This window comes from Amblyomma americanum, chromosome 7 (genome assembly GCF_052857255.1).
Source record: "Amblyomma americanum isolate KBUSLIRL-KWMA chromosome 7, ASM5285725v1, whole genome shotgun sequence".
NCBI lineage: Eukaryota > Metazoa > Arthropoda > Arachnida > Ixodida > Ixodidae > Amblyomma > Amblyomma americanum.
This window is the reverse complement of record NC_135503.1, coordinates 140,800,001-140,827,398: the sequence shown is the minus strand read 5'-3', so window position 1 is coordinate 140,827,398 and position 27,398 is coordinate 140,800,001. Positions and strand designations below refer to the sequence as shown.

General features: G+C 47.4%; 1 protein-coding gene across 2 annotated transcripts; it reads left to right on the top strand.

Moving 5' to 3' along the window:
• The first annotated feature begins 3,608 nt into the window (after positions 1-3,608).
• Positions 3,609-23,677, top strand: LOC144096626 (uncharacterized). 2 transcript variants are annotated; one of them, XM_077629446.1, is made up of 6 exons: positions 3,609-4,972; positions 6,184-6,325; positions 8,816-9,016; positions 9,842-9,952; positions 10,173-10,316; positions 20,729-23,677. In XM_077629446.1, exons 4-6 carry the CDS (start codon positions 9,851-9,853, stop codon positions 20,759-20,761), a joined length of 279 nt encoding a protein of 92 aa, XP_077485572.1. In that variant the 5' UTR covers positions 3,609-4,972; positions 6,184-6,325; positions 8,816-9,016; positions 9,842-9,850; the 3' UTR covers positions 20,762-23,677. The 2 variants fall into 2 exon arrangements, with proteins under 2 accessions (XP_077485572.1, XP_077485571.1); XM_077629445.1 differs by lacking the exons at positions 3,609-4,972; positions 6,184-6,325; positions 8,816-9,016 and having other exon boundaries at positions 9,757-9,952.
• Positions 23,678-27,398: the final 3,721 nt, after the last annotated feature.

Genomic DNA, 27,398 nt, shown 5'->3' with positions numbered 1-27,398 from the left:
AACGCTGCTGCTTCCAAAGTAAGCGATAGTGTTGTTCAGTGCAGTATAATTAGTTTTTCACGTGACCACAGAAATCAATGCTGCTGCAGGCAGAGTAATCTGGAAACTGGGAAAAGCTACAATGAGATAATACAAATTCGTTCCATTACGGGCTATGAGGGACAGTGCACTGGAGCGCTTCGAACTAATTCGGCCCCCCGGGGGTAAACAGCCGGAGCGTTGTTGCATTTCGCGTACGCTGAAATGTGGGCATAGCGGCTGGGTCCTGAGCCGGCCTTACATCACCCGGCATCCTGTGCAAGACTTTGCCACCCCCCCCCCCCACCCGCCTCTTTCTCTCTCTTTGAATGTATTTGTGGGGGTGTTTCTCTTGATTTTTATTGGCCGTCCTAACGGGGGGCACTTCTAGTTTTCATTCTTTTAACAGTCTCAATATAGTATTTGTACTGGCGTGGGCAGGACACTTAGCTGTTTTTTATTTTTCTTCCCCCTCTAATTTATACCCCTTGACATCCTTTGATCTTGCTATTGGCGGTAAATTTTTTACACGTTTTCATAGCATTTTGAAGAAGGTGAATCTTAAAAGCAAGCTGCTTGCGATAACGCAGCTCATCTATTATACTGGTGAAATCGAAAAATTTATTGCTTAAAATGATTACAGCCGAGCCTCAAAGGACAGATGCAAACGTTCTTCAAAGGAGGCTCTCAAGACAGTCGCTTCAGATGATTGATATGACATCGCGACTAACCCTGTTAATCCGTGGTTAACCCTCTTGCACCTGGCGGACCCTTGCGATGTCACTCTGGGAGGAGCGGGAGAATTAACTGCGATATCATGACAATCGGCCGACGAAGCAGCGTAGCAGCGACTGGCAGCGTAGCGGCTGGCAGCGTCGCAAATTGCGACAGCCACCATATTTACCATTTATATATACCGTTATGAACTGCTTCCTTGATGACGTCCATGCAAAAGCGCTTTTTCGTAGCACAGAAGTGCACACAATTAAATTCACCAATTTGTTTGCAAACATGGAAAAAAGTTGGCGGTATCTTGCGGTATCTTTAAAAGCGAAGTTTCGTACCTCAAAAGCGAAGCTTCATTTTTTCAGTTGTGTTAGACAGGATGGATCCCGGCAATACATCATGCATGCATATTACAGAAGTCACAATGAAAGAACAGCAAAAAAAAAAAGTCGCCAATAGCTGCAGCAATAAAAGTATGAATAGTGATCATGCCTGAAATTTTTCATTCATACATTCATACTAATATATTTTCTATAGAAACGAGCACATTTAATAAAATCACTTGACCAAAACAAAAGGTTCTGAACCCAGGTTAGAACTCTAACTGCCAACTCGAGTCACCATATTCGGACAACGCTAGAGTCACTAAATTGAGCATTACAGGTGAACGTGACAGTAACAACCTGAACGTCTATCTAGACGCTATTCGCTTCTAGACTCCAAATTCTGTGTTCTGCCCGACAACTGCTGAACAGCTTCAGAATGTTTCTGAGTAAAGCTATATCAAATTTTCTTCAATAAGTATTAAAAGAATAAACTGAAACATTTATATCTGCGAATACTTTTTGATGTCGGCCGTTTGAATGCCGCTACGCTCTTTAAAAGTAACAAGAATAGCTAAAATTCAGGCGAGCTAGCTCTCATACCCTAATATATCATGATCACACGCCCCAATAAACTTTTTAGATAATAGCAAAGGGCTGACAATTTGCAAAGTTGCTCCACGACAAGCATATATGAACAGCCGCGAATATTTTATGTAGCTGCGTTAATGCATGGTCATCGTAACAACCTTCTTTATTTAAAGCTCCGGTCGAGACACTGGGTTCGAGCTCTGACATGTGTTCTTGTCTGCAAGGCAAAAGTCACCCGATAAAAAGGTAAGCGTCGAAATGGACGCAACTTCAGCAGTCCGAACCATTTCTGCAGCGTAGCTCGCTACCGGGCGCCATCTTTCATATTTTAGGCAATATCAGGTTTCAATTAAAAGGCCTCAGGAAGCTTCTTGATCAAAGCTATGCCAGATCGTTGCGCACCATTTTAAGCACCATATATATGGGTACCTATAACCGGGAAGCATTTTCGGTATCAATCCGTGTTACGGTGCTATACAGTTTCAAAGTCTGGAAAAATGCCAAAACTTTGGCCCCCTCCCGTAGGCAGCATCGGATAATATTCAAACGCGCTGGGAAGCTCGTGTATTAATAGCACAGGACTGAAACTTCGGCACATTCCTCAGCTAAGTGTATATTACACAAATCCCCGAAGCGTTTTTTGTAGGTGCTTTTGTTCACGTTATACGATTTTTTTTGTACCCCTTCCCATTCAGTTACGCTCCCTGTCGCCGCCACTGCCGGTAGATAGAGCTAGTAGTAGATGTCCCAGAAAGCTGGGCATGATCGCAGAGTTGGAGCACTTCTGGAGCAACGTTTCCTGCTCTTTTCGGAGCAACTGTATTCCAAACGCAGGTCTGAGGCACGGATCACGCCATCCAATCGTAGACAGGGAGCGGTTGCCGAGCCGAGATTGCTCCGTGGAACAGTCGGGACTGCTCCGCCGAAATCGGCGGATCCGACCGGAAGTTAGCGTGACGTTCTTTTTCAGCGGCGATAGCGGCGCCCTACATGCTCTCGCCTGCATGCTCTGGCCAGAGCAAGTGTATTCCAATCGCAATTTCAGGCCGCGCGCTCTGCGCCGGATTCATGCGCTCTGTCACAGAGCGTGCAGACCGCTCCGGGCCTGCGATTGGAATTCACCATCAGTTTGCATACGCTTAACCATAGTGCTTAACTAAAAATGCGGATGTGACAAATGGCTCAACGCCCCGCAATATGCTTGCGTTTAGCATGCGTAAGGCGGGGGCTACATGGGGCGTTTTTCTCCTGCGATTATCACACGCGAAAAAAAAAAACGCGCTGGCGGGACGCCGGCCAGGCTACATGAGGCGTACGAGCGGCTATAGTGCCTAGAATATACTGGCTAGTGTGCCGAGCGCCAGCGCTGCGCAATGGGAGCAGGTGGCACCGTTTGCAATGAAAGCCAACCGATTGCGGCAGAGGGCGCTGCTTGTCGGGAGGGTGCTGCCGCAAAAGACGACGCGGTTTTCTCGCTTCGGAAGGCAGCGACCTGGTCTTGTGCGTGCGCGATTAACCTGCTTGTGCACGAAATTTTGTTGACTGAGGTGCCGTGTATGTTGTCCTGTGTGGCTCCTTGCACATGAAAGTCGACGCATCCGCTCCTCCGAGCAGTTCTGTGGTGATTTCCTCGGTTTTGTGCGCGCGTTCTGTGCGTGCGTGTATCCGTTCTGCGCGCTTTCACCGTGTAGTCAAATCATGCACTGAGCTCTCGATTGTTTTTTTCCCGTGTCCACCACTAAACGAGCTACATGTGACTGCACAAAAAGATGTCAAAGCCAAAGCGACAGTGCAAAGAGAAGACTTGCTTTGTGGCAATGTGTAAAAGCGGTTACCGCTCGAACAAGGAACGTGTTTCCATGTTTACTGCACCATCTGATGCTACGCGGCTTGCAGAATGGGAAAAAAACATCAAAAGAGAGGACAGAAGCCTGACGCCAGCTGCTGTGGTTTGCGAGAAACATTTTGAGAGCAGTTGTATCGAGCGCACATTCAGTGTCAGCGTAAATGGTGTTACCAGCGAGCTTCCCCGCGATAAACCGCGCCTGAAACCCGACGCCGTGCCTTCAATATTCACGCATTACCCAGAGCACATTCTTCCTAAAGTGTCAGCTAAAAGAAAAACTAGAAATCTGTGCCAGCAAGAGCCTCCAGCAAAGCGTCACAGGCGTGCTGCGTCGGAAGCCTCCGAGTTGAGCTCAGGCATTGATAATGCTGAATCGGTGAGCATGGAAGCATCTGACACCAACAGCGGAGCTGCAGTAACTGAAAAGTGCACCACCCCACGCTTTGTTTCTGCAGAAGGAAGCGCTGGCGAAGCGCAAAATGCTGGTGACGAACGACCACGAACAACCAACGATCGTCTCCATCCATTCTCCAACGTCGCTATTCCAGTGACATGGATGAAAGTGCCATCCGTGACAATCGATTCATTAGCGTACGCCTATTGTGAGGCTGAAAAAAAATAACTTCGCTAACCTCTTCATTGAAAAGATGGTAGCATTTGCAAAGCCATTACTTGATGGACAATCAGTGGTAGCCACGGTTTACCTCAGGGGAAGGGAAAAGTCAAAACACATCGTCACAACTTGCGAAGAGGCCGAAATTTTGATCAAGGAAGTTTCCTTGACAAATCTTTGTGATGGATGCGGCATAAAGCCGGCCTCAGGAAAGCACACCTCCTACAAAGGTATGATTTTTTCTGAGAAGTGTTCATTATCTGTGAGGTCTGAAGGTGAATCCTGCGCTTTCTGCAAGTACCAAAGGATTCTGGCTCAAAACCAAGCGTGCAGAAAAAAGCAAAGCACAAGTGAAATTGCCAGAAAATCTGATGAAAAGAAACAGTGCAGGAACATTTCTCGAAGCCTGTCAAGAACCAAGAAAAGATTGGCAAATGCAAGGATACAGGTGGCTCACATGAAAGAGCGAAATGAGGCTCTTAGTGAAGCGACATTTAACAGCAAAATTAAATCTCTTCCCTCAAAGCAGCAGCTGGTTGTAAAGAGTTGTTTCCTTGCTGCAAGGCGAATATCACACAAGAGAATGCGATACGATGATGAGTGGATTTTAGAATGTACGCTGATGAGGATGCGAAGCCCGAAGTTGTATGAACATCTCCGCAGACAGTCTATTATGGTTCTGCCAGGGCGAACTTGCCTGAAAAAGTACCTACAGCGCTTCAAGGGTGGCTTGCAGTACAAAGGTCTTCGATGCCCTAAATGAAAAAACAAAGACCATGGATGCTTACAGTCGTCACGGTGGCCTCGTCATTGACGAAATAAAGCTTTCGGAGCACCTAAATTTGAAATCAGCTGGTGAGTATAGCTGCAATGAATTCTTGGACCGTTCTGTGCATACGGTAAAAGCTCTTTGATTCAAACCCCGCAATGCGAAAATCCGCATAATTCGATCTGCCGGCGCGGTCCCGGCCAACGCTATGCAAGTCTATGGCGTTGCACGCTCGCTGTTTCGGAAGCTACGGGTCTCGCACCGGTTAATTCGAACGGGCTCCCAAAGGAGGTTGTGTACATACAGGTATCGGTTCGGCAAGCGGTCGTCCAAATAGCCCCCCTCAAAGCTGAATTCTGTGCTGCAGAATCACTCGCGCACCTCTGACTTGCGCTGAACGGCAGGCGTGATGGCGGACGGACGGCCTCATCTACAAGAGCGGACACACTGATAGTTTCGATTTTGCTTTTCTGAAACGTACGCCCAACCGCACTAGCCAGCCAGCCAAACCCAGCTACGCGCCGTTTATAGCGTTGGTTGGCTGTTTCGCTAATATTCCCTATCTACATTTTTTTCTTGCCGCTTCGGAGCTGCTGAGCAATGCCGTATTCATCGCCCGTGAATCTTCCGCGCTTGCGGCGTGCGATGCACTAGCGGCAGAGCTCCACCGCTAAAAATAGCGATTGTTGCGCCGTTGTCATCTAAAATACACAAGCAACTACTGCCAAGTCTTTCACCAAATAAATTTACCGCGATGCAAGCGGTTTTTGTCGGTTTTTTTTTCGGGGTCATTCGATAGTTCGAACTTAATTTCAGACTATGCGAACATTTTTTCCAGTCCACTGAAGCACAAATCAGCGAGCTTTTACAGTATGAGAAAAATACGATGTTCTGCTAAGCACTACAATATTGCTCGAGCCGTGCAGTGCTCTGGTAATATTCGATCGTCAAGTCTTTTAGCACGTGTTTCTTTTTATGCTGGTTTAGCACCTTTGCCATATTCTGATCTGTGTTGAGAGATGTCTGCGCATAAAACAAGGTGTTTTTCCTGTGCTTTTTTTTTTACAATTCAGGTGATATTGAAGGCTTTGTTGACCTTGGAGGTCATGCACCTGCTGACCAGAAGAATGTGCTGGCAGACCATGGGATGATTGTGCTGTTTCAGCCATTTACTGATAAACTTTTTTTTTCTCTTGGTTACAGTTCGCAACTTTATACGTAAAACGCACGTACATTTGTGAGAGATTACCTTTCCGTAAGAAAATTGACGCAAATCCTCGGTGTTTTTGCCTCAAAGGGCAATGTGAAGGTCCCAACACTGGCGAAAATCATTTTGGAAACCACAGTCCTTGCGGAAAAGGCTGGTCTGTTCGTGGATTGCATAACATGCGACGGCGCCAGCTGGAATAGGAGCATGTGGCGGCTGTTTGGAATACAGGGTAAGGCTGTAATTTCACGCAAAATGCAAGATTGTTTAGAGTGTGCATGGTGCTAGTGCAGATTTCATGTTTCTAATGTTTAAATATTGTGATGAAGAAACTGATCGCAAGTTGTTGTTTTTTTTTCCAAAGGTTCTCCAAGCCACGTTCGGAGCAGTACAAAACACCCAGTAGATCCTAGTAGGCAGCTCTATTTTTTGTCAGATTTTCCACACCTTTTGAAGAATGTGAGAAATTGATTTGTTGGAAAAGGATACCTGACACCAGCTGGGCATGTTCACATTGGTATTGTACTAGCAGCCTTCGAAGCGGATCGAGAAAATGTTACACTGAAAGTTATGCCAAGCCTGACAAATGCACACCTTAAGCCAAACTTCTTTGAAAAAAATTAAAGTGGACATCGCATTTCAGCTCTTCAGCGACCAGGTCATCAAAGGACTTTTCATTTATAGATAACACATTGAAGCCTCACACAGGACCGTGCAGCCGACAGTAGATTTCGTAAAAGAAATGAATCGCCTGATTCGTGTTATGACATCGCGAACAAGCGAGAAGGCACTCAAGCCTGACAGTCCAAATGTGCAATTTCTGAAAGGCTTCCTAGAGTATCTGCAGGATTGGGAGCAAACTGCAAAACCAGCTGGTGGTGGTTTTCTTACAGAAAGCACGTCTGCTGGGCTAAGGGTTACCATCAAGAGTACACTTGGCTTGTTGTCCTACCTGACGTCGACTGTGGGTTTCAAGTATCTTTTATCATCCAGATTAAGCCAGGATAAGCTTGATAACCTTTTTGGTATAATTAGACAGTCGTCTGGCTGTAACGACCATCCGACAGTGTCAGTTTCTGATGACTGTGAATTTACTCGCATTCTACAACCTGGCAAAGCCACCTAGAGGAGTGAACTGCACCCCAGACGTAATCAAAGCACTGCTGAGCCCAAAGGAGGTGTGTGAAACTACGAGTAAGTTCCTTTCAGACAAAATAGATTACCTTCTTGACCACGGAAACGTCAGTGAAGCTGAAGATGTAGTTCAAGCTGTCGTGTCTAGCAGTGACCATGCATCGTGCATAGAGAAGAAGAGCCACAGTGCTTTGATCTACTACACTACAGGCTACGTGGCAAGAAAGATCATTGCTAAGAACTGTTGTCCACAGTGTGCAGGCTGCATATGTGCAAGCAAAGCTGAAGCAAGTGCCGACGCCGCTTCGTACTTTACTAGCCATTTTGACAATGGGGGCCTAGTGTACCTCAGCCAGAGCTTGTCAACTGCTGTAAAGGCCATGGAAGATGCCTTTACTGTGTTTTTTAGTAAAAACAAGCTCCATGAAATGAGTTTGGTTGAATTTTCGAGTCAGCTATAGACACTGTCTTTTCCTCAACTTGGCTGCTCAGAGCATGAAAAGGCAGTTTTATCTACCGTTGTAAAGTTTTGTGTTCTCTTAAGGTTTCGTTTTTTTGTCAAGGGCCTCAACAAAGAGAGGGAAGCGCAAAGGCAGCGGCATAAGTTTCTAAAACTGCGTCGCTGCCAATAAATGCTTCTCATGTGCACATATGGGCCCTGCTTGCTGTACTTCTGTAACATGTCCGCGATTGATATTGCACGCGATTAAAAACGAGTGTTGCACGACTGTGTTTCCTGCGTTATTCACATTGCATGTGTTCACTCGTTCGCAAATGTAGTACGTACACAGCGAGAACACCTAAATATATTCCAATAAAATTAACCGAAGCGTTTCGCCTACTTTATTAGAGAAAATGTTACCGAAAAAGTACTTCATATATATATATAAAATATATCTATGTACAGCACAAGTTTCGTGCTTCGAAACACGAAGTTGTGCTGAATTTCACAGCAGCTTTCGCGCAAGCGACAAGTGCTAAATGTGCAGCTCCTCGACAGAGACTCAAAACAAACCCTGAAACCTATAGTCAGCTGCCTCCATGACAGCTTTGGTCGATTACAGCTGAACGAAAGCAAAAATGCACTAGTCCTCTTGCCGATGTTGCGAGAGCGTCGCGGCTCGGCGGCACCCTCCCGGCTTGCAGGGCTTCATGCGGCGGCCGTCGGCATTCATCGCTCGCGGTGCCACCAGGAAGGCCACGGTCGGCACACTAGTCAGTATATTCTAGCCGCCGCAGTGTCGCCAGACAAGGCAAACATGTTTTGTCTACCACTAAATGAACGGACAATGCTTATATGTTGTTTGCTTGTGTTATAATTAATAAATTATGCAATAAATGCCCTACTAATATGTCTATACACACTACCAGGCATGTTTAGTATTGTATCGATATTTTTGTGGATGTTCAGCGGAGAGAGTTGGCCGGAAATGTTTCGTCTGGCAACCTTGTGCGACTGAAACTGTGGACCGTTGCGGATTGCGCAGAGTTTCTATCTGAGCTTCGTTCTGTACATTGCTTGTGGCTCTCGTTGCTGAAAACTAATTTTAAAAAGAGTTTTCATTTACTTCGCGCGGACGGCAAGCAGGAAGCGTTACTGCGAGGGAGAACGCGCCGCTTCTATTCTTGTGACCAAACCCAGTGTCCATGGGGGTACATCGGCGTCTTTTGTTGTTAAAGACAAGATTATTGCTGATGAAGATGAGGGACCTAGAAGAAAAGAAAGAGGAAATTCTGGGTGCACCCCATCTGGCAAGTCAGAAAGGAGGAGGGTGAATACCACACCGCGGTAAGTAACTTGTCGGTCTGTAGCGATCGATCTCCTGCTCTGCGTTCCGGAACTTTAACTACCCCCAACTCTTCGTTTTGTCTTACCTGCTTCCTTCCTTTTTCTTGTGTTCGTCATTTTTTTGCTATGTTTTACATGATGTATCTGTACCAACTCGCCCAGCTGAATGTTTTGCGGCTTGTGCTTGCCATAATCAAAGTTTGTGCCAGTCGGAGGTCGTAATTCATAACTAGCATATTTTCCTTTTTTTTCCATGCTTAAGATGCCAGCTGAATGCCACCCACGTTATGTATTTATCACTTTTAAAAGCGCACGAATGGCTTCATACGAGCTGTATTAATTGCGATGAATCCAGGAACTCCGTGGTGTGTCATTGTAAGCGGCTGCATTCTCTAGCGTTGCTTTTCCGCATATGCCTGAGAAACTGGTTGCCGCGTCGGCAGCATAGGCCAACGTACCCTTGACCAGTTTTGCTTCAGCACCTGCGGCGTTTTCGCATTGATTAAGATTCGCATCCGAGAGCTCAGAATGCACTCGGAAGACACTTTGTTACGCTTGGTGTGTACCACTCCCGATTTTGCGTTAATGTCAACACACGCTGTTAAAACAGAAACAGTACTTGGAAGTGAGGCTGGCGGTGTGAGTTTATAAAACGGGACGATGTAAACTGTGGTCCGCGTTGCTAGAAAAATTCCCACTCCAATATTAATAATCACTAAATAAGCTCCACATCTCTGTACGTCACCTACCATTTGTGTAATGATGAAGGGTGGGGTAAATATTTGGTGTCAGTTGGTAATTTTTGTTTCACTGTTGTCATTGCAGTTTCAAGTTATGAAGGCAGATGAAGACATGTTCTTCCGATACTATCGGATGAGTCCGAAGCAATTTGACGAACTGCACAGCATTGTCCGCAGGGACCTGAGGAGGAATTTTGTATGTATTTCTTGCCTAATTCTTTTCCTGACTCTGGTTGTGGAACTTTAATAGGCTATGTAGCAATCTTAAATTTGCATGAAAGAGCCAAAAGGGCAAAAGTGAAGAGCATTGTAGTGGCTTAAATGAACTAATTCAGAAAGCAAGACCATTTTTAGCATCTCTCACTTCCAAACCATCCGCCCAAATATTCAGGTTTGCTCTTTTTTTTTTCATTTAGGAGCCAGGGCCTGCACAATGGGAGGAATCTGCACAAGAATTCAGCAGGCGTTGGAACTTTTCTCATTGTGTAGGAGCAGTAGACGGAAAGCACGTCCAGATTACTGCACCACCAAATTCTGGAAGCAGCTTTTTCAACTATAAGGTACTGTTCCTCCATAAGCTGAACCAGATGTCATACATATACAAGGGGGGCTCATGCATGTCTAATGTTCTCCTTTTATTAGGAGACATTCTCTATTGTTTTGATGGCCATCGTGGATGCAAAGTACAAGCTCATGATGGTAGATGTCGGTGCACCAGGCCCACACAGTGACGGCGGACCATATTTGCGTCCGCCGCGAGTAGGCGACACGCATACGACTAGGCGCGGATGAACCCGTTTAACGCGCTCTCCCGATTGGTTAACGAGGTCTCTGCTTTTGGTAGTGCTGCAAGTTAGTTACGGGATGGAGTATAAGTATGCACTGGAGGCAGCGGCCCACAAGCACGAGTGTTTGGCGTCTGTTCTCAAGGTAGCAGCAAAGGCGAGTAATGAAGACAAAACTTGGCGCCATACTGAAAGCGCTGGGGTGCCTCGAAAGAGCCTCGGTCGATAGAAGGACAGCCAGCCGGTGATCCGTGACATCGCAAATTGTTTCCGTGAGCGCGACCTTCCCATTTCGCTTGCGGAAAAAGAGAGCAGGTTTGTCGTTTTGCCCCCAAGGCCTTTTTTAGCTCAATGCCTTTTTTAGCTTGCCGTATATTAACAACCTTGCAACCAAGAGCAGTCAGACCAAGGCTGCTGCGCTCCTGAATTATCTTAATTTGGAAACGCTAAGCAAGAGTGCCCAGAAGAGCGAACGTCCCATTTTGAATGCCTTCCTCAGTGTGAGGACACTTAATCCGCTGTACCCATTTAGACTGATTGTTACAGAGCGGGGATCTTGGCAAGTAGAAGTTATAGAGTTCTTACAACTCCATCTTAGCAAGCTACAAATTGAAGATCCCTTCAATGTGAGCAGTGAGGAAGAAGTGGTTGAAGTGCTCCGTCAAGACTTGCGTGCTGCAAACAGTCACTTCTCGATTGTAGCACTCGTTCTGTGTCCATCTTACGTCCTTGCTTCTCTTGCGATAAACCCCCAACCAAATCATGATTGACCAAATATCCCTAAACTTCCACTTTACAAGCGTCTGCTCATCAATTTTTAATGTGAAAGAACTACTTAACACGGTTTCAAACAAAAATCTTTGTGAAGCTTGACCTTGAGAGTGACCTTCCTTAACGCAGTTCCAGCCAATATTGATGAGTCACGCTTGACCTTGAGGGTGACCTTGGCCAACCTGGAGAAATAGAATAAGTATTGCAGCGACTCCTTTTCGAACCAGCGACGGCGCTAACCGATGAACTTCGCTGGCCACTACGCGAGAGCACTATATGCTATCGCCATTGCACGACGCCGCCATTCCAACAAACACAAAACCTCTTCAAAATCTCCCAGAAATATCCCATCAGGACATTTGGAATGTCCCCCGGAGGTGCTCATTTTGCTAGCCGTGTCCAAAAAGTTGTGCGTCCCGGGGACAGCCCCAAGAGTTTAATGCCAGATTTCTCGGCTCTGGATCAATAAAATTATTTCTTCTTCTTCATGCAGATTTCAAGCATCTAAGTGCACATATGTGCCAAATTTCAGACACATGCTTACGTTACAGGTAGTGTAATACATCTGTACACTCACGTGAATGCATGCTGCCTAAGCCATTCGGGCTTACCTGTTTACATGAAATGTGCTTTAACAAGGTGAAAATTTGGGCTGGTTGGTGCATGATCTTGTGACGGGAGCAGCGCAGCACGAGACAAAGAGAGAGGCGGGACACGACGCTGAATAACAACCAGATTTTTAATGCACGTTCGTCGAATATATACATCTCGCTCGTATAAGAAGGAAAATAAAGAAGCATGAAAAACGCATAAAATGTATACGTGGTGAAATATTAAGACATCGCACACAGATAATCAATTTCCCTGACACGAAGCGCTATTGAAGGTATGCAGACGCATGCGTCGCTCTTTGGTCGGATGTTGAAGGCTTTTTCAATCTCCCTGGTCCATTGATCAAAATATGACGGGATGACCATTGTATTGATAAGCTGCGGAGCGCATTCATGCTCTCTGCATTGTTTTTCTAATTCACTGTTGATGGCGCCCTTTAGGGATCTTTCGTGCTCTCGAAGCCGTTTATTCAAACAACGCCCTGTTTGACCAATGTAGGTGCGTCCGCATGACAGAAGTATTTCATAAACCCCGCTTTTCACACATTTCACGTGTTTTTTCCGGTGTTTTTTCTTACACTGATTTTTTCCTTTGCTCGCTGTTGACTTTGGCGCACAGGCTTCTTAACTTGTTGGGTGCTGACATGAGCACTTTTACACCAGCTCTTGCTCCTACCCTCTTGAGACTGTGGGAAATGCCATTAATGCAAGGAATGACCGCGTACGCCTTCCTTTCTTCTGTTGTGGTTGTGTCATATTTTCTTCCTCTAAGTGCTTGCAGAATCCCTTCTGCGACACTGGATATGGTCCCAGGCGCACACCAGCAAGTTATCTAAGTCCAGTGCCGTGGGGCCGTGCCTGTCAATATCATGGTCGCGGCTCTAGCCCCCTCCGGCAAGATGCACTGCGGTCAACATGTGGCCTTCCGGGACAACCCGTGCAAGTTTATTGGCACACAGGGTGCGGCTGGAGATGAGGAACCAGGTGCCGAACTTTATGATCATCCAAGGTATGCAAGGTGAAGTTGGAGAAAAGAGGGATGCAGCGAGTCTGCGCCCGGTGCAACCAGGCGGACCACATGGCGGCGGGGTTTAAGGACGCTGAGATGCGAGCGGTGCGCGGTTGTCGGACATGCGACCGAGGGCTGCACAGTGGGCTGCCAACAGTGCGGCGGGAAACACGCCACACCGGACTGCACCAGCGGCAGTCCTACGCGGATGGCATCTTAAGTTAAGAACGAGGTCCACGGCGAGTCGGCAGTGAACGCGAGCCCCATTCACGGCACAGAGGAGGCGGGGCCTACAACGCCTGTGGTCAGTGGTCCTGCCATGGCTCCCCCCTTTGCTGCCGAGATCCCTGAGGGCCCCAAGGCACAGATCACGCCATAGGACGAAAGGCTTGGGCGCATGCCATCAAGCCATGCGGCTGGAACTCCCTCAAGGAGGAGTGGCGGGGCACGTGCGTTCGTGCTGGGCGGCTGATGCCAGAGTGGGAGGCAGTCGACACTAGAGAATATTTACGGCGACTTCGCATTGTGAGGCTGGGAAGATCGCGACTCCGGAAGCGCGCGCGTACCTCCAATTTCAGCGCGAACGGTACTCGCGACTGTTTCGTCAGCAGTCGTGCATCGCGGAGGCCCACCACCGCCCCATTTCCAGCCCGGATGTCTTGCGCCTTGCACGTGATGCAGGGGCGACGGAGAGAGAGACGTCACAGCTCTCGTAAGTGTTCCCCGAGGACGTATTTGAGAGCTCTGAACAGCGCGATATAGAGCGCATATTTGGAATTTCTCCTCGGAACTGATTTCCCGCGAGGATTCTGATGCAGGCCGCTAATTCTCAGAGCGCTTGGCGAGTTCAACTTCCTATCTCCAGCGGCTTGATGACGAGGAAGCGCAATCAATCATGCCCCCCAATCACAGGTGCCTGAAGTTGTGCGCGGGATGAACTCTGGCGTATCCTCCGGAACTGACGGCATCCCGGTAGAATTCTACAGAGCGCTGTCACCCCACATCCAACACGCCCTTGCAGTGACTTAGAAGGCTGTTTTAAAAGCAGAGTTTTTCCCTCACTCTTTTCGCCGCGAACGTATAACGCACCCCCAAAAATCCGGCGCGGACAGGCGCAATCCGTCAGGCTGGCATCCTATTACGCTGCTTAACGTAGATTATAAGATCCTCGCATCCCTGTTTGTCGCCAGAGTCAACCGCTTTCTACCGAAGCTAATTAGCTCCTACCAAGTTGAGCCTTATCCGTGACCTGGTCGCTTACACCAATAATAGTGAGGGTATGGGGATCAGTCAGCGTAGACCAAGAGAAGGCGTTCGACCGGCAAGGACATTCCGATCTGCTCGAAGTACTCACGGGCTATAACTTCCTCGCTGGCTCGATCACGCTGTTAAAACAGCTATACGCGACAACAACGGCGGACATCTGGTTTGGTTTACGGGTTTATGGAGGTTTAACGTCCCAAAGCGACTCAGGCTATGAGGGACTCCGTAGTGAAGGGCTCCGGAAATTTCGACCACCTGGGGTTCTTTAACGTGCACTGGCATCGCCCAGTACACGGGCCTCTAGTATTTCGCCGCCATCGAAATTCGACCGCCGCGGCCAAGATCGAACCCACGTCTTTCGGGCCAGCAGCCGAGCGCCGTAACCACTCAGCCACCGCGGCGGCTGCAGCGGACATCTAGGTTAACGGCGTTGCCACATCGAGCTTTTGCGTCACGCGGGGCGTCAGGCAGGGCTGCCCGCTCTCGGCCGTTCTGTTCGTCCTTGTGATGGACCCACTGTTGAGACGCGTGCAGGGCTCTGGTGGGATACGTGGATTGACGCTACCGGGTGCTGCGCATGTCAAAATTGTTGCCCGCGGCCATGACGTAATCCTGCTGCTACGCGATGCAGCTAGCTTCACGGGTTTCTCGCTCGCTTCGCTCGCCTCCACCTGCTTCCTCCAGGTCTATCATGGACGTCCCGTTCACGCTTCGTGAGCTTCAGACTGCGCTCAGTGGCCTGCAGCGCCGGTGTTCACCAGGTCCCGACGGCATCACCAATCAAATGCTGAATAATCTGCCCTTGCAACTCAGGAAGGAGCTCCTCAACTTCATCAATCGAGTTTGGGAGACTGGCGATGTTCCTCCGTCATGGAAGGTGGCACATGTAGTTCCAGTACTGAAGCCTGGCAAAGACATGACAGACCTTGCCTCGTATCATCCTGTGTCATTGACCTCCTGTGTAGCTAAGTTGATGGAGAAGCTGGTAAATGAACGCTTATCATGGTGGCTTGAGGACAGCAAGGCACTGCCATCATGTATGACAGGATTCCGCCGAGGTCTTAGTGCCCAAGATAGCGTCTTAGACTTGATCAGTCACATTGAACACCAGAGAGCTTTCGGCCTTTCCACCTTAGCCATTTTTCTTGATGTTGCGAAAGCTTCCGACAGCGTGCTTCAGAGCTCAATTCTAAACAGTTTGCAAGGCATGGGCATACAGGGCCATATGTTAAGATTCATTTACAAGTTTATAAGTGATCGCGCGGTTCGTGTACGGTTAGGGAGTACGTTAAGCACCGAAAGGGTTCTATCACGAGGTGTGCCTCAAGGAAGTGTTCTTTCCCCCACGCTCTTTAACGCCGTAATGGCTGGCCTACCCGATTCGTTGAAAAAAAGTTGCAGGCAAGTGCGTATGTCACTTTATGCTGACGACATCTGTATTTGGATTACTGGCTATCAACACAAGCGATTAGCCCTGATAGCTCGACAGGCTATACTTTCGGCACAAGCTTACCTTCAAGGTGTGGGGTTGTCTCTGTCAGTGGACAAATCCGGCTTTATTCTGTTTCCAGGTGTAGGAAGACGTCAAGCGCGGTTGAAGATAGACCTCGGTCACTCTTGCATCCGTCAATTCAACCACGCACGTTTCCTGGGCATCATTATTGACTCCTGTCTACAGTGGCGAAAAGCTGTAGACGCGATTGTTTCATCTATATCTTCTCGTCTCAATGTGATCCGTAGAATTGCACGTGAGCAATGGGGAAACCATCCTTCTTCAATGGTCAAACTTCATGAAGCGCTGGTGGTCAGTCGCATAATGTATCAATTACCTTTAATTTCCCCCTCGGCATCACAACTTGAACGTCTCGAAGTTGTCCACAGAAAGGGCCTAAGAAGAACCATTGGCGTTCCCCAGGCGGCTGCGAATAAGGCAGTACTTCATGAGTCCCTATCGAAACCTCTTAGCCTTATCGCTTCTCAAAGACTATTAATGCATCTTGACTGCTTAGGAGAGACGGTAGCTGGGCGATCCCTTCTCCAGCGGCTCTGCAAGAGATATGAGTCGAAGGCTTACTTGGCACTCAATACTCTTAGTTCTTTAGGCATTAATGTCCGAAGGCAAAGGAAACGGTTGAAACCCCCGTGGTCTTCTCCGACCCTCGACTGTTAGGTCACAATTCCCCACGTGAGCCCAAAGCGCAGCTCTCCTTTGGCAGCAACGCGTTCGCTTGTACTGGAATACTTGGAAACAGAGTATGCCTGCCATCTTCAAATTTTTACGGATGGTTCTGTAGACAAGGTCAAACAAGCTAGCGCAGCGGCTTTTTACGTTCCTTCTTTGGACTGTAAGTGGTCCGTACGCTGTACTGCTGTCGTATCCTCCACAACGGCTGAAAGTGTTGCTATTGAGGCGGCTTTACGGAAGTTAGGGTCTTGTCCGGCTCAACCTGTTGTCATCCTAACTGATTCAAAATCTGCCCTTCAGAGGTTAGAGCCCGGATTCCCTACTGACGCCTTGTCTCTAACCTCTCTGCGCTTGGTGCAGAATCTGGGCAGCAGAGGCTTTACTCTACATTTCCAGTGGGTGCCCTCTCACATAGGAGTCAACGGTAATGAGGTGGCAGACAGTCTCGCCCATAAAGCTCTCTCAAGGGTTCCACCAAAAAGTTCCCTCAAGATGGAAAAAGTCTCTGCAGGAAAATGGTGCTCTATCACTTCAGTACCCTGTGGAGTGCGTCCCACAAGCCATGTGTGACCAAGGGACTGAGAAGATCTCAGGCGACCCTTCTACATCGAATTCGCACGGCCTCTGCTTGCACTCCTGCATGGATGCATAAGACCGGCATACCATCGTCTCCGCTCTGCTCTTTATGTGGTGTGTGCGGGGATATCGAACATTATATTATGTACTGCCCACAGTACAACGCGGAAAGGCAGGTGATGTTCGCTTCCTTCAAGAAGACAGGAACCCGTCACAGCACAGTACAGGACATTGTCTACCCGAGTGGAAACCAGACATGCAGAAGGGAGGCTGCACGTCTTCTTTTAACATTTCTGCAGAACACGGATCTTGTTTTTAAATGGTGACAGCAGGAACGGACTATGGCCTACTGTGATTGAATGTGTGCGTAGATGGTGTCTTCCGGAGAGGACTACTTTATACTGTGAGTGAATGTGTGTATGGAGTTTAGCACTACAATGGCATATGTTCTACTGTGACTGAATATGTGCATAGATGGTGACTTCTGGAGTGGACTGTGATGTGAACTTTGTGGATTGATTGTGTGCATAGATCGTGACTGCGGGAGAGAATGTGTGCTATTATAAGAGACTGTGCGCTTAGCGGGGTAGATGCGGTATTGTTAATATCGAAGGGACGCTGCGGTGGAGCAATTGCCGGCAGATAAAGCAAGGCTAACCCCACCTGTAGCATTCAACACCTAAACCTCAACCTCAACCTTTCTCGCTCGGATATGCTGAGTACACACTAAGCAAATTCGCACCCTTGAGGATGAAACTCAGGTGTCCCCAGACGAACACCCATTTCCAATTGTTGAATGCAAAAAGAGGGTACCAAGATCAGCACCCTTAAAGAAGGGCGTACTTAATGATACTTTAGAGAATGTAATGGTTGCACCCTCATTAAAGGGTACTATTCTTCCGTAGCACCTCTACGAATGCATGTTGGAAGGGTGCTCCACATTGATCCACCCATGAAGCAAAGCCTTGGATTGATGCGCGCCCTCTAAACTTTCATGCTTTGCACCCTTCCGGAAGGTTGCTGATCTTTGCACCCTTTTTTGCACCCAATAGGGTGTTCGTCTAGGGACAGCTGATTTGCACCCTTATGGGTGAGAAATTGTTTATTGTGTACGCACTCCTCTCTGGCGGCAAGTTCAACGCTAGTAAAAGCCAAGCGCTCTGTTTGGGGCTCCCCCGTTGACTCGTTGCCGGGGGGCCTTGCCCTCACCGAGCACGAAACCCTTCATGGCGTGACTTTCTGGGCGGGCGGCATTTCTTCGCGCACGTAACAGCGGATTGTAAGCATCGTACAACAGCAAGTGGCCGCGGTATCTGCGCCTTCCTTGTCGCGGGCGGCGACGGCGTACTTTGTGAAGAACGTCCTGTGGTCTAAACTCTTGTTTTTTCACGTGTGCCACTTCCCGACACTCTGGGTGTTTGAGAGCTTAACACCTTGCTTTACGGCATGGTTTTGGGAAATAAGGACAGAGCTCGTCGCGCGTATCCACCTTCTTCTCCTCACCCGCGAGAGTGGAGGCTGGAGAATGCCGTGCATAATTACTTTTTGCCGCGTGCTGGGCATAAAATGAACTGCAGAACCTGTGGACCAGTCCGACTATAAGGGCGGCCTTTAGTGCTATATTGGCTCGGAAGAAGGCGGCGGGCCCTTTGTTTCTCCGAGTTACCGCCGAACATCCCCCAGAGGTGCGCGCCTGACCCGAAATGGGCGGTCGCCCATTGTAGCAACCTACCGCACACGGGGAGGAATTTCCGCTGGCGTGTCGAGTGGGGCGTGCTCCCCACCAAAGACAGGCTCCGCTCCTAGGGTGTGATTCCAGAGTCGCCCTGTATAAATTTGCTCAGGTTTAGTCACAAACGCATGTCCCTGAAGAGTTGGTTGTAGCTAGGACATTGCGCCGTTTAGCTGCACGCGCTTTTGTAGCGATAGCTACATTACGCCAGCATTTCGAGCCTTCAGCTTTGCGGAGCCATGGCGGTGGCGGCGCCACCACATGGTCACGTGGTTTGTCACGTGGTGCGGAGCAGCTGCCGGCGGCGCGGCTAGCCGGCGAAACCGAGTGGAGGGTGTTGAGTGGACAGAGAGAGAGAGAGTGAATCACGTCCAGGGACGAAAATGAAGGAACGCCCAGCGAAACGAGCGGCGAAAGGCTAGAATTCGCAGTTCGACTGAGCGAGTTCCACTCAGCCAACTGTAGCTATCGCGTCATTCCAGGTTTAACCAGAGCTAAACCAAAGCCATTTTTTTCATCACTGTGAAGCGCGAAGGAAAACCACGCGGGGAGTTCGAGCGACTTTTGATGCCGTCCACCGGCTTGATCCTTTCGCAGAATAGGAGGGCAGTCGTATACTCGCGGCAACCCCGTCTGCTCATGTTCGCGGTGCTAGCACGTCACTCGGTGCTTTTATCGGTCTCTAGATAGCCAACTCTTTACCCTTGCAGAGCAAAGCTTCCTCCGCAGGTGGCCGGCGCGACACATCGAACTCAGGAAAAGAACCATGGCAATAGTGAGAGCATATTTATCTATGCGTTTGCCACACCTTAGGCGAACACTTTCTCTAATCATCATAATCATCAGCCTGACTACACCCACTGCAGGGCAACGGCCTCTCTCATGTCTCTCCAATTAACCCTGCCTTTTGCCAGCTGCATCCACCCGGCGCCTGCACACTTCTTAATCTCATTCGCACACCTAACCTTCTGCCCCCCCCCCCCCTACTACGCTTACCTTCTCTTGGAAACCACTCCGTCGCCCTTAAGGACCACAGGTTATCTGGCCTTCGCATTACATGCCCTTCCCAAGCCCAATTTTGTACCGTTATTTATTGCCTCTGAGTTGGGAAGAACAGATAAAGAAAAGAGTGGGTGGGTGCTAAATGAAAGAGAAAACGTGAGCCGATCTAATGAAGGCGAGGAGGGAGCGGTGATATGGCCTCAGCGTCCAAGCAATATATGAGGACGGGTTGTCTGGCTGGAGACCCTCTGCTGCCAGGTGGCGAATCCTTGTTGACTTCAGCGCTGGGCAAACCCACAAGTGGTGAATGTCAGCCTCAGTGTCTAGCGAGTTGCAGACTGGACATCTTAGGAGGGGATATAAGTGGCGAAATTGAGCCCACGTCCGAGTTAGGGCAAGAGTCAGGGCAACCCCGACCCCCCGAGAAGGACAACCTCCTCTGCACGGGTAAGACCGTGGGGAGGGTTATCGCACACGGAGGGGCGAGAACACGTGTGCGACGCTGGAGGTGTTCCTTTCTTGTGAGAAGGAGGGTAGCATCATGCGTACTGACGAATTGAGGCATTGATGTGGGTAGGGTTTGCAAGCGGGTTGCAGAATCTGCACAGCTTTGTGAATTGAGCAGGTCACGTGTTACCCACTCAATTCGAATGGCTTCCGGGATGCGAGAAGCCAGGCGATGTATATTCTCGCAGATTTCTGGGCTGCGGCTGACGCGTCGGAGTAGACGTGTCGCTTGAAGGGCGTCAGTGCGGATGATAATGTGGTCGGTAGGGAGCAAGGTAACTGTGACTATACAGAGCGCAGCGCGTCTTGTATAGACGAATGTGTTCTTATAACCTGTACTGCCACTTGTGGACGAAGCGAAGAATTGTTATAACATGACTATTGCGGAAAAAGAACCATTGCTTCCTGGGCCTTTATTTTTTGAATATGTTTAAGCTCTCTAGAATTATTATTCTCTAATTCACAGGATCGTATTGATTGTCTAACAACTTTCTGTTTCATCAAACTTACATTTTTATTTGTTGTTTGCAGGACGCAGCAGCAAGTTTAACACTGACCTATTGAAAGATGCCGACGGCAAAGGGGATTGCTTCGAGGTGTGGTGCAGACCAGGAAAAAGGGAAGAAAATGCTTACTGCATTATTTGTAACTAGACAATCAACTGCTCACAGCATGGTGTCACAGCAGTGAAACGGCTTTCACAGAGCAAAAAGCACTTGGAGCTGACCAGTAAGCTTCCGGACCCTGATGGGAGGCTGAAGAGGCCAGCTGCCGTTCAAGCAGCGTTGGATTTTTCATCAGCGACAGGCGTGATGACCCATGCAGACCGTGTCACAGTCAGCGAAGCACTTTTTGTTTTGGCACTGATGATAAAAGGTCTCCCGTACTCATGGGCTGATACGGCTACAACCCTTCATCACTTCATGTTTCCCAACTCGAAGGTGGCTAAAGATTTCTCCTGCAGGAGGAAAAAAGTGTCTTACGTCGTGTGAGATGGGCTTGGGCCTTACTCCAAGGGACTTGCAAATGCATGATGAACTGAATCGTCCTGGTGTGTTTTATAGTATCAGTGCAGATGAAACACCATTGCCAGAACAGCGATGCCAGCTGTTCGATGTCCTGGTGCGCTACTTTTCTGATGCTGAAAAAGCAGTAGTGGTTGAGCACCTGCAATTGTTTCGTTTGGGGAGGGCAACGGCTAATATCCTTTTGAAATGTGTAAGTGAAGCCACTCAAAATATTCCTCGAGTGGGGTTTTTTCATTTTTCAGCGATGGTCCAAACATAATGTGTTTAAAGAAGAAATTGGTCCAGGAAAAAAATGGCCGCTTAATGGAAATCGGAGAGTGCTCGCTGAACAAGGTGTACGCTTTTTCATGTGCTCTTGATTAATTTGGTAACGAAGTTGAAACTGTCGTCAGTGATGTGTAGTACTTTTTCAAGACATCTCTGCCGCAAACTGCCCAGCTCAAAGAAAAGCAAGAGGTTCTTAGATTGCCTGAAACTGTTTTTGCGTCATGTCAACTGTCGCTGGCTGTCTCTTGTACCAGCCGTGGAAAGACTAGTCGAGCAGTTTTCTGCCCTGAAGAGCATCCTAGATGCCCAGACACCAGTGCGTGCTGCAGGTAGTGTGAGGGTGAGACTAAACAGAAACCTGAATGACAAAACTTTGTATGCAAAGGCTCTGTTTGTGAAGAATGCAGGTGACCTAGTTGTGGGATTTCTGACGCTGTTTCAGAAGAATGAACCTTTGCTGCATGTTCTTTATGATGAAATGGTGGTGATGTTGAAGAAAATCTTGAGCAGATTTCTGAGGCCTCAGGTGTTCATGTTGAAACAAGGACATGAGCTTGCATTGATGTCGAAAGTTCGCAGAATTGGAAGGAAGGCATTGTAGTTGGTGCAGATACTGAGGACGCTATGAAATCTTGGTCTGCTTCATAGAAAGCTGAATTTAAACTAGGAGCAAGGTCTTTTTACATAGCATGCTCAAAGTACCTTCTGACAAGGTTCCCTCTTCAGAATTTCACACTTCAGCATCTCAAGTGCTTGCAACCAAACACCCACTCCCAGGAGTCTTCAGCATAATCGTTCAGATATCATGCAAAATGTGCACCTCGAGTGATACAACCTAGCCAAGTTTCATCTCTTCTTGATGAGGTGACACTCTTAAGCCCTGAAGTGCTAAATGTAGGCCCTGATGTGCCACTTGACAAATACTGGCATAATATATTTATCATCAAGAGTGCTCAAGGTGAGAGAAAATATCCGCTTTTGACTAACCTTGTTGAGGCACTTCTTTCGCTTACGCATGGTAATGCTGAGATTGAGCCAGGCTTCAGCCAGAATACAAGAGTTTTGATGATAGGTCGAACCTTTGTCTGGCAAGCGTGAATGGTGTTCGCCACATAGTGTCATTTGCCAAAAGGTACAACAGTCACCCATGCCAGCTTTAATTTGGTCCAGATGTCATTAGGGCCGTTAGAGGCGCATGAAAACGGTATGCAGAGCGCATTGCCTGTGAGCAAGAGGAGTAGAAAAGGCTACGTGCAGCTGTGGGTCCAGTGCTAACTGCCAGCTTGTCTAAAGCACAAGCAAAAGAGAAGGCGGATGAAGCACAACGCATGTTCAGAAATGCTGAATTGTTGATTCAGCAGGGCATGAAGCTGAAGAACTTCCGTGACATTGCGAGTGGCCTGGCAATATTGAGCCAAGCTAGAGAACAAATGAGTGATAATGTATAAGGGCCCATAGAAAGGAACATAGGGCTGGCCAATTTGAAATGAGTATTTTTAAAGCACATGCCTGATTCCCTGTCATTTCCCTTGTCTTGATTTATTGCGTGAAGGGTTGTCATACATGCTTACTGCAAGCCACATGATGAGTTTTTTTTTTCAAATGCAGTTTTAGTTTAGTGGCTGCTTTTGTTAATATTTATAATTTATTATTTTGAGTGCTTCGATCGGTTTTTATTATTTTAATATTCTGAATGCTTCGGTCTGTTTGTGTTGCCGGGGAAGTCATATATTTGCGGTAAAATTACCATGCTAATGACAACCAGTGGTAGTCAGTATATACTTTGTGTGTTTCTGTATTGTATTGCATTTATTTATGCTCAGCAGATCAGCGGGTATATATTTTTCAGTACGATATTTTATTACGTTATCTAGTTTACCTAAAATTTCTGCTGCACGTTTTGTAATTAATAGTTGTTTTGCTGGCAAGCGGTTTTATTTACAAGGTGAATTTTTATTTGAGCTGGTTTGCTATTGTTTATTATGTGTTGCATTTGTGCTGTTTCTGTTGCAGATGTAAGAGCAGTTTTTAAGCCATGTTTTCCTATTCAGTAGTTCCTTTTCTGGCTTCTTTTACTTATGTAGTGTGTCATATAGAGTCGCTGCAATATTCCTGATACCATGAAAAATCATACCTGTCTCCTCGAAGTGTCATAGGAACTTAGTCATATTCAAATAATTTTTATCTGCTGTTCTGTGGTTAGGTGAATTGTTATTTGTGATAATTACAAGAGATGCTGTTACAAATAAAAAGCCATAAATTTGCCTTCTGAGCTTTTTTTTTTAAGATGCTGTCTCTTGCTACAAAATGGGCGACGCTTGCTACAAAACGAAAATTTTCCTGCTACAAGGCCTGCAACAAAATGCTCTTGGCAATTCCCATCACTGCAGATTGCCTGTGTGCGCATGGTATTGAAAAGACTGTGGAGGAGATAAAATCCAAGACTGAAAACCTTGGAAGCAGGTACCGGCAAGTGGCACCCTTCATTTTGTTTTGCCTTAGAGTGCGGTGCTCATTCACCGAAGGAGTGCTGTTATCAGATGGGAGGCTGCACACCTGCATCGTCGATTGATTTTTTTCGCGTGCCGGACCTCTGAGGGTATTGAGCAGCTTGTGCTAGAGCGTCACGTTTTAAAACAGTACGGAAAACAGTCGTGCTATTGTGTTTTGCCGTTCACTCGGCGCTAATTTAAAGTAATGTGTCATCTTTCTATACTCATGCCTTGAATCTTGACTGAACATACACCGCTTCTAAGTAGTGATATCTGCATTTTTCTGAAGGCAGGTTTGCAAATGCTTAATGCATTTGTGCGTAATATTTATCGCACAAACTCCGTTTATTTTCTAGTTCTTTTTGCAAGGCATCTTGGTTTTATCTTGAATCTCAGGTGCCAAACCTTTTCTAAACAGTTGCCCGTGGCGACTGCCTGGTGTATAAAACATGGACACATGAATTAAGTTTGCGCAGACGCATTGAGTTTCCGAAATATTTACTTGGAATTCACTCCTCTTAACTGGTCCTAGTGGAAGCAGTAGGAATAGTGTAAGCATTGAAAGTAACATACATGCAACACATTGCTGGGCATTATAAAACAGTGACTGCATGTTGAGAAGAGGTGGCTGTTTTTCTAGCAGCAGTCATGTAGAGTCCTCTGCAGCTTATAAACACCATTGTAACAAAGTCATACGTTTCTTGCACGTTGCTGAGCCGAAAAACAGCAGGACAAGGTGCCATCACGTGGCGATTCTACAAAGATATTTCCCGATTTCTTGGCCGCTTGCTTGTGAATGACGGCAGCCTTGTAGACGAGACAATTGGTGGCGATGGTGCCACTGTTGAGATGGTAAGTACGCTTCTGTAGCTCAATGCAGGGCTCCTAGCTATGAGCCCAGCATGAGGAAGACCTCTTTCATTTTCTGTAACTTGTCAGGAAGCACATGCATTGATCCTCTATGGCATGACACATGGAAATTTGGCATATTTATTCATTACCCACATCGCCTCTTGCAGATGAGTAAAAATGTACACATGAATGAAAATTTCACATGAGAAGTGTCACAGTCACCACAAAATGCTAAAGTAGTGAAGAATATTCAATATAGGAGTGGGTTTAATATGCCTGTTCAAATTGTGAAGGCTGCATGCAACAGGTAATTATTTCTCAAGTACTTAGAAAAATTAAGTGTTTGCTTGAGCTGCATGCGTATCCTTGGAAGCACAAATATGTTTACATGCAGTATATTTTTGCTTTTTCACATCATTGATAGGATGCAAAATGGCACGACAGCACCATCAGGTGACGAAGAATCTGGAACAAATGCCACTGCTGGTCGGACACCTCCAGCACCAGCACACGAAGTGCTATTCGAGTGCTGTACTGCCCTCGTCCTCTTCATCACAAACAACAGACACAGAGGACAGCAGCAGGGCCCAACCAGTGGCAGCAAGTCGCCGAGCCGCAAAACCAAGCCGGCATGCCACCCAAAAGAGTCTGCTGGCGGAGCTGGTAAACACGAACCGGCAGTTGTGCTCCGACATCAACGAAAGCCGGAAAGAACAGACGGAGCTTCGCAGAATGGAGCTGGGTATTGTCCGCAAATCAGCCGCCACAGAAAAACACTTGACTGAGGCGCTGTTTAAATACTTAGAAAAATACAAGTATTTTCTTGAGCTGCGTGTGTATCAGTGGGATTATTGGGCCAGTTTCCAGAAGTATTCGGCAAGTGCGGCCCTTACATCTAGGCCTTGAGCAGTGCTAGCTTCAGTGTTGTGCGAGGGCTGCTCGTACAATGCATTGTAGTTGTGCACGTCCTGCACCCACTGCTCCTCCACATTATCTCGAAAGGCTTCGCAGATGTTTTGCAGTGTGGAGGACGCCCTAATGGCCTGCTTTGCATTCAGCAGTTTACATTTCATTCTCTTCATGATAAACCTGAAGCGGGCCTTCACATGACCAAACGCATTCTCCAAAATTCGTCTTGGCCTTGAGAGGTTATAGTTGAAGATTGCCTGCTTGGAACCGTTTGGGGCATTAGCATATGGCTTGAGTAAATGCGGCATCATTGGAAATGGCTGGTCACAGAGTAAGATCCGTGCTATTAGTGTTCCTTCAATCACTGACACAGGTGACTGGAAACGGTCACTCTCCACACGTTTCTTTAACCATGACCGGCCGTAGACATTGGCATCATGGCATCTGCCCGGGCCCCCCACGTTCAGGTACAGGAAAGGGTAGTGGTGGTCAATGATTGCCAGCAGTATGATGCTGTACCTGCATGTAAAAAGAGGTTACCAGCACGATGCAGAAACTGTCTGAACTGTCTGAAGTGAATTAAAAATTTAAGCATCCTGTCAACATGAGCTTCAAAATACTAATGAATTATACACAGAAAGATTTCCATTTATACAGGTTTCATCGGTAATTTTGTTGCCTAAACAAAGAACACTGGTTAAAGATGCTTTTCAAGTTGACTCTTTTGTGAGCATAATTTTCATTTGCCAACTGACATTTAAAATTGCGCACACAAGATTTCTTGAAAATACCTGCTGCACTAGTGTGAAGGAAGAAATATCGGGCACAGATGCTAGATCTTGCATGCTATTCATTGTGCAAGAAAAAAAACGAAAGTTTTCGTGTGCCACTTGGCACATACAAAGAAAACGGAATGCCCGATACAACACCATGCATTTTAATGGACAAGCAGCATACGCCTCAATATCCAAAATCAGCATTTTTTCAAAATAAAGCTTATGTCTATGGCAGCTGCTTTCATTAAGTCATAGTTAATGATTTGTGCAATAAAGAACAATGCAGTTTTCGGCCATCTGCTCGTTTGTCTTTGCCCTGCACTGCTATTCACAAATTTAAGAGCAACATAAAAAATACCTACCATCCCTTGTAGTTATAGTAGTCAACTGCAACTTACTTGGGCAGTGAGATGGCGAAGTGGAAGCCGTCTAGTGCGCCGATGGCTTGCGGAAAACCAGTGACGGCGTAACAATCGGGCATGTGCTTGGCCACCACCGCCTCCCTCGGCATGTGCACCCAGGCGCCTTCAAGAACGTCAACGACTGCTCGGCAGAACTCCCTGTACACAATGTTCACAGTAGAGCAGCCGATGCCAAACAGGTGTGCTACTGTCCGGTCCTCAGCGCTAGAACGCAGGCGGTACAAGCCAACGGCTACACGTTTCTCCAAGAAAATTCGTTTCTGCATGTTTCTCACTTGACGCTGCAAAACGCAATGAAGCGACTCACGCAGAACGCCTGCTTGAAATGACATTCACCCAGGTTAGGCAGTGTGTCTCAAACCATTTTCATTTCTTGGGAAGGCCCATCGCTCACGGATAATGCCTGACGAAGTGGAAGCTCAAACAGGGGCCGACGTGAACGTATTGGCCAGCAG

What these genes read in the sequence shown, in the direction of transcription:
- LOC144096626 (XM_077629445.1), top strand. Translation starts at nt 9,776, where the DNA reads ATGATGAAGGGTGGGGTAAATATTTGGTGTCAGTTGGTAATTTTTGTT. An exon ending in GGGACCTGAGGAGGAATTTT is followed by an intron (nt 9,953 to 10,172) that starts GTATGTATTTCT and finishes TTTTTCATTTAG; the next exon opens with GAGCCAGGGCCTGCACAATG. An exon ending in GCAGCTTTTTCAACTATAAG is followed by an intron (nt 10,317 to 20,728) that starts GTACTGTTCCTC and finishes TGTTGTTTGCAG; the next exon opens with GACGCAGCAGCAAGTTTAAC.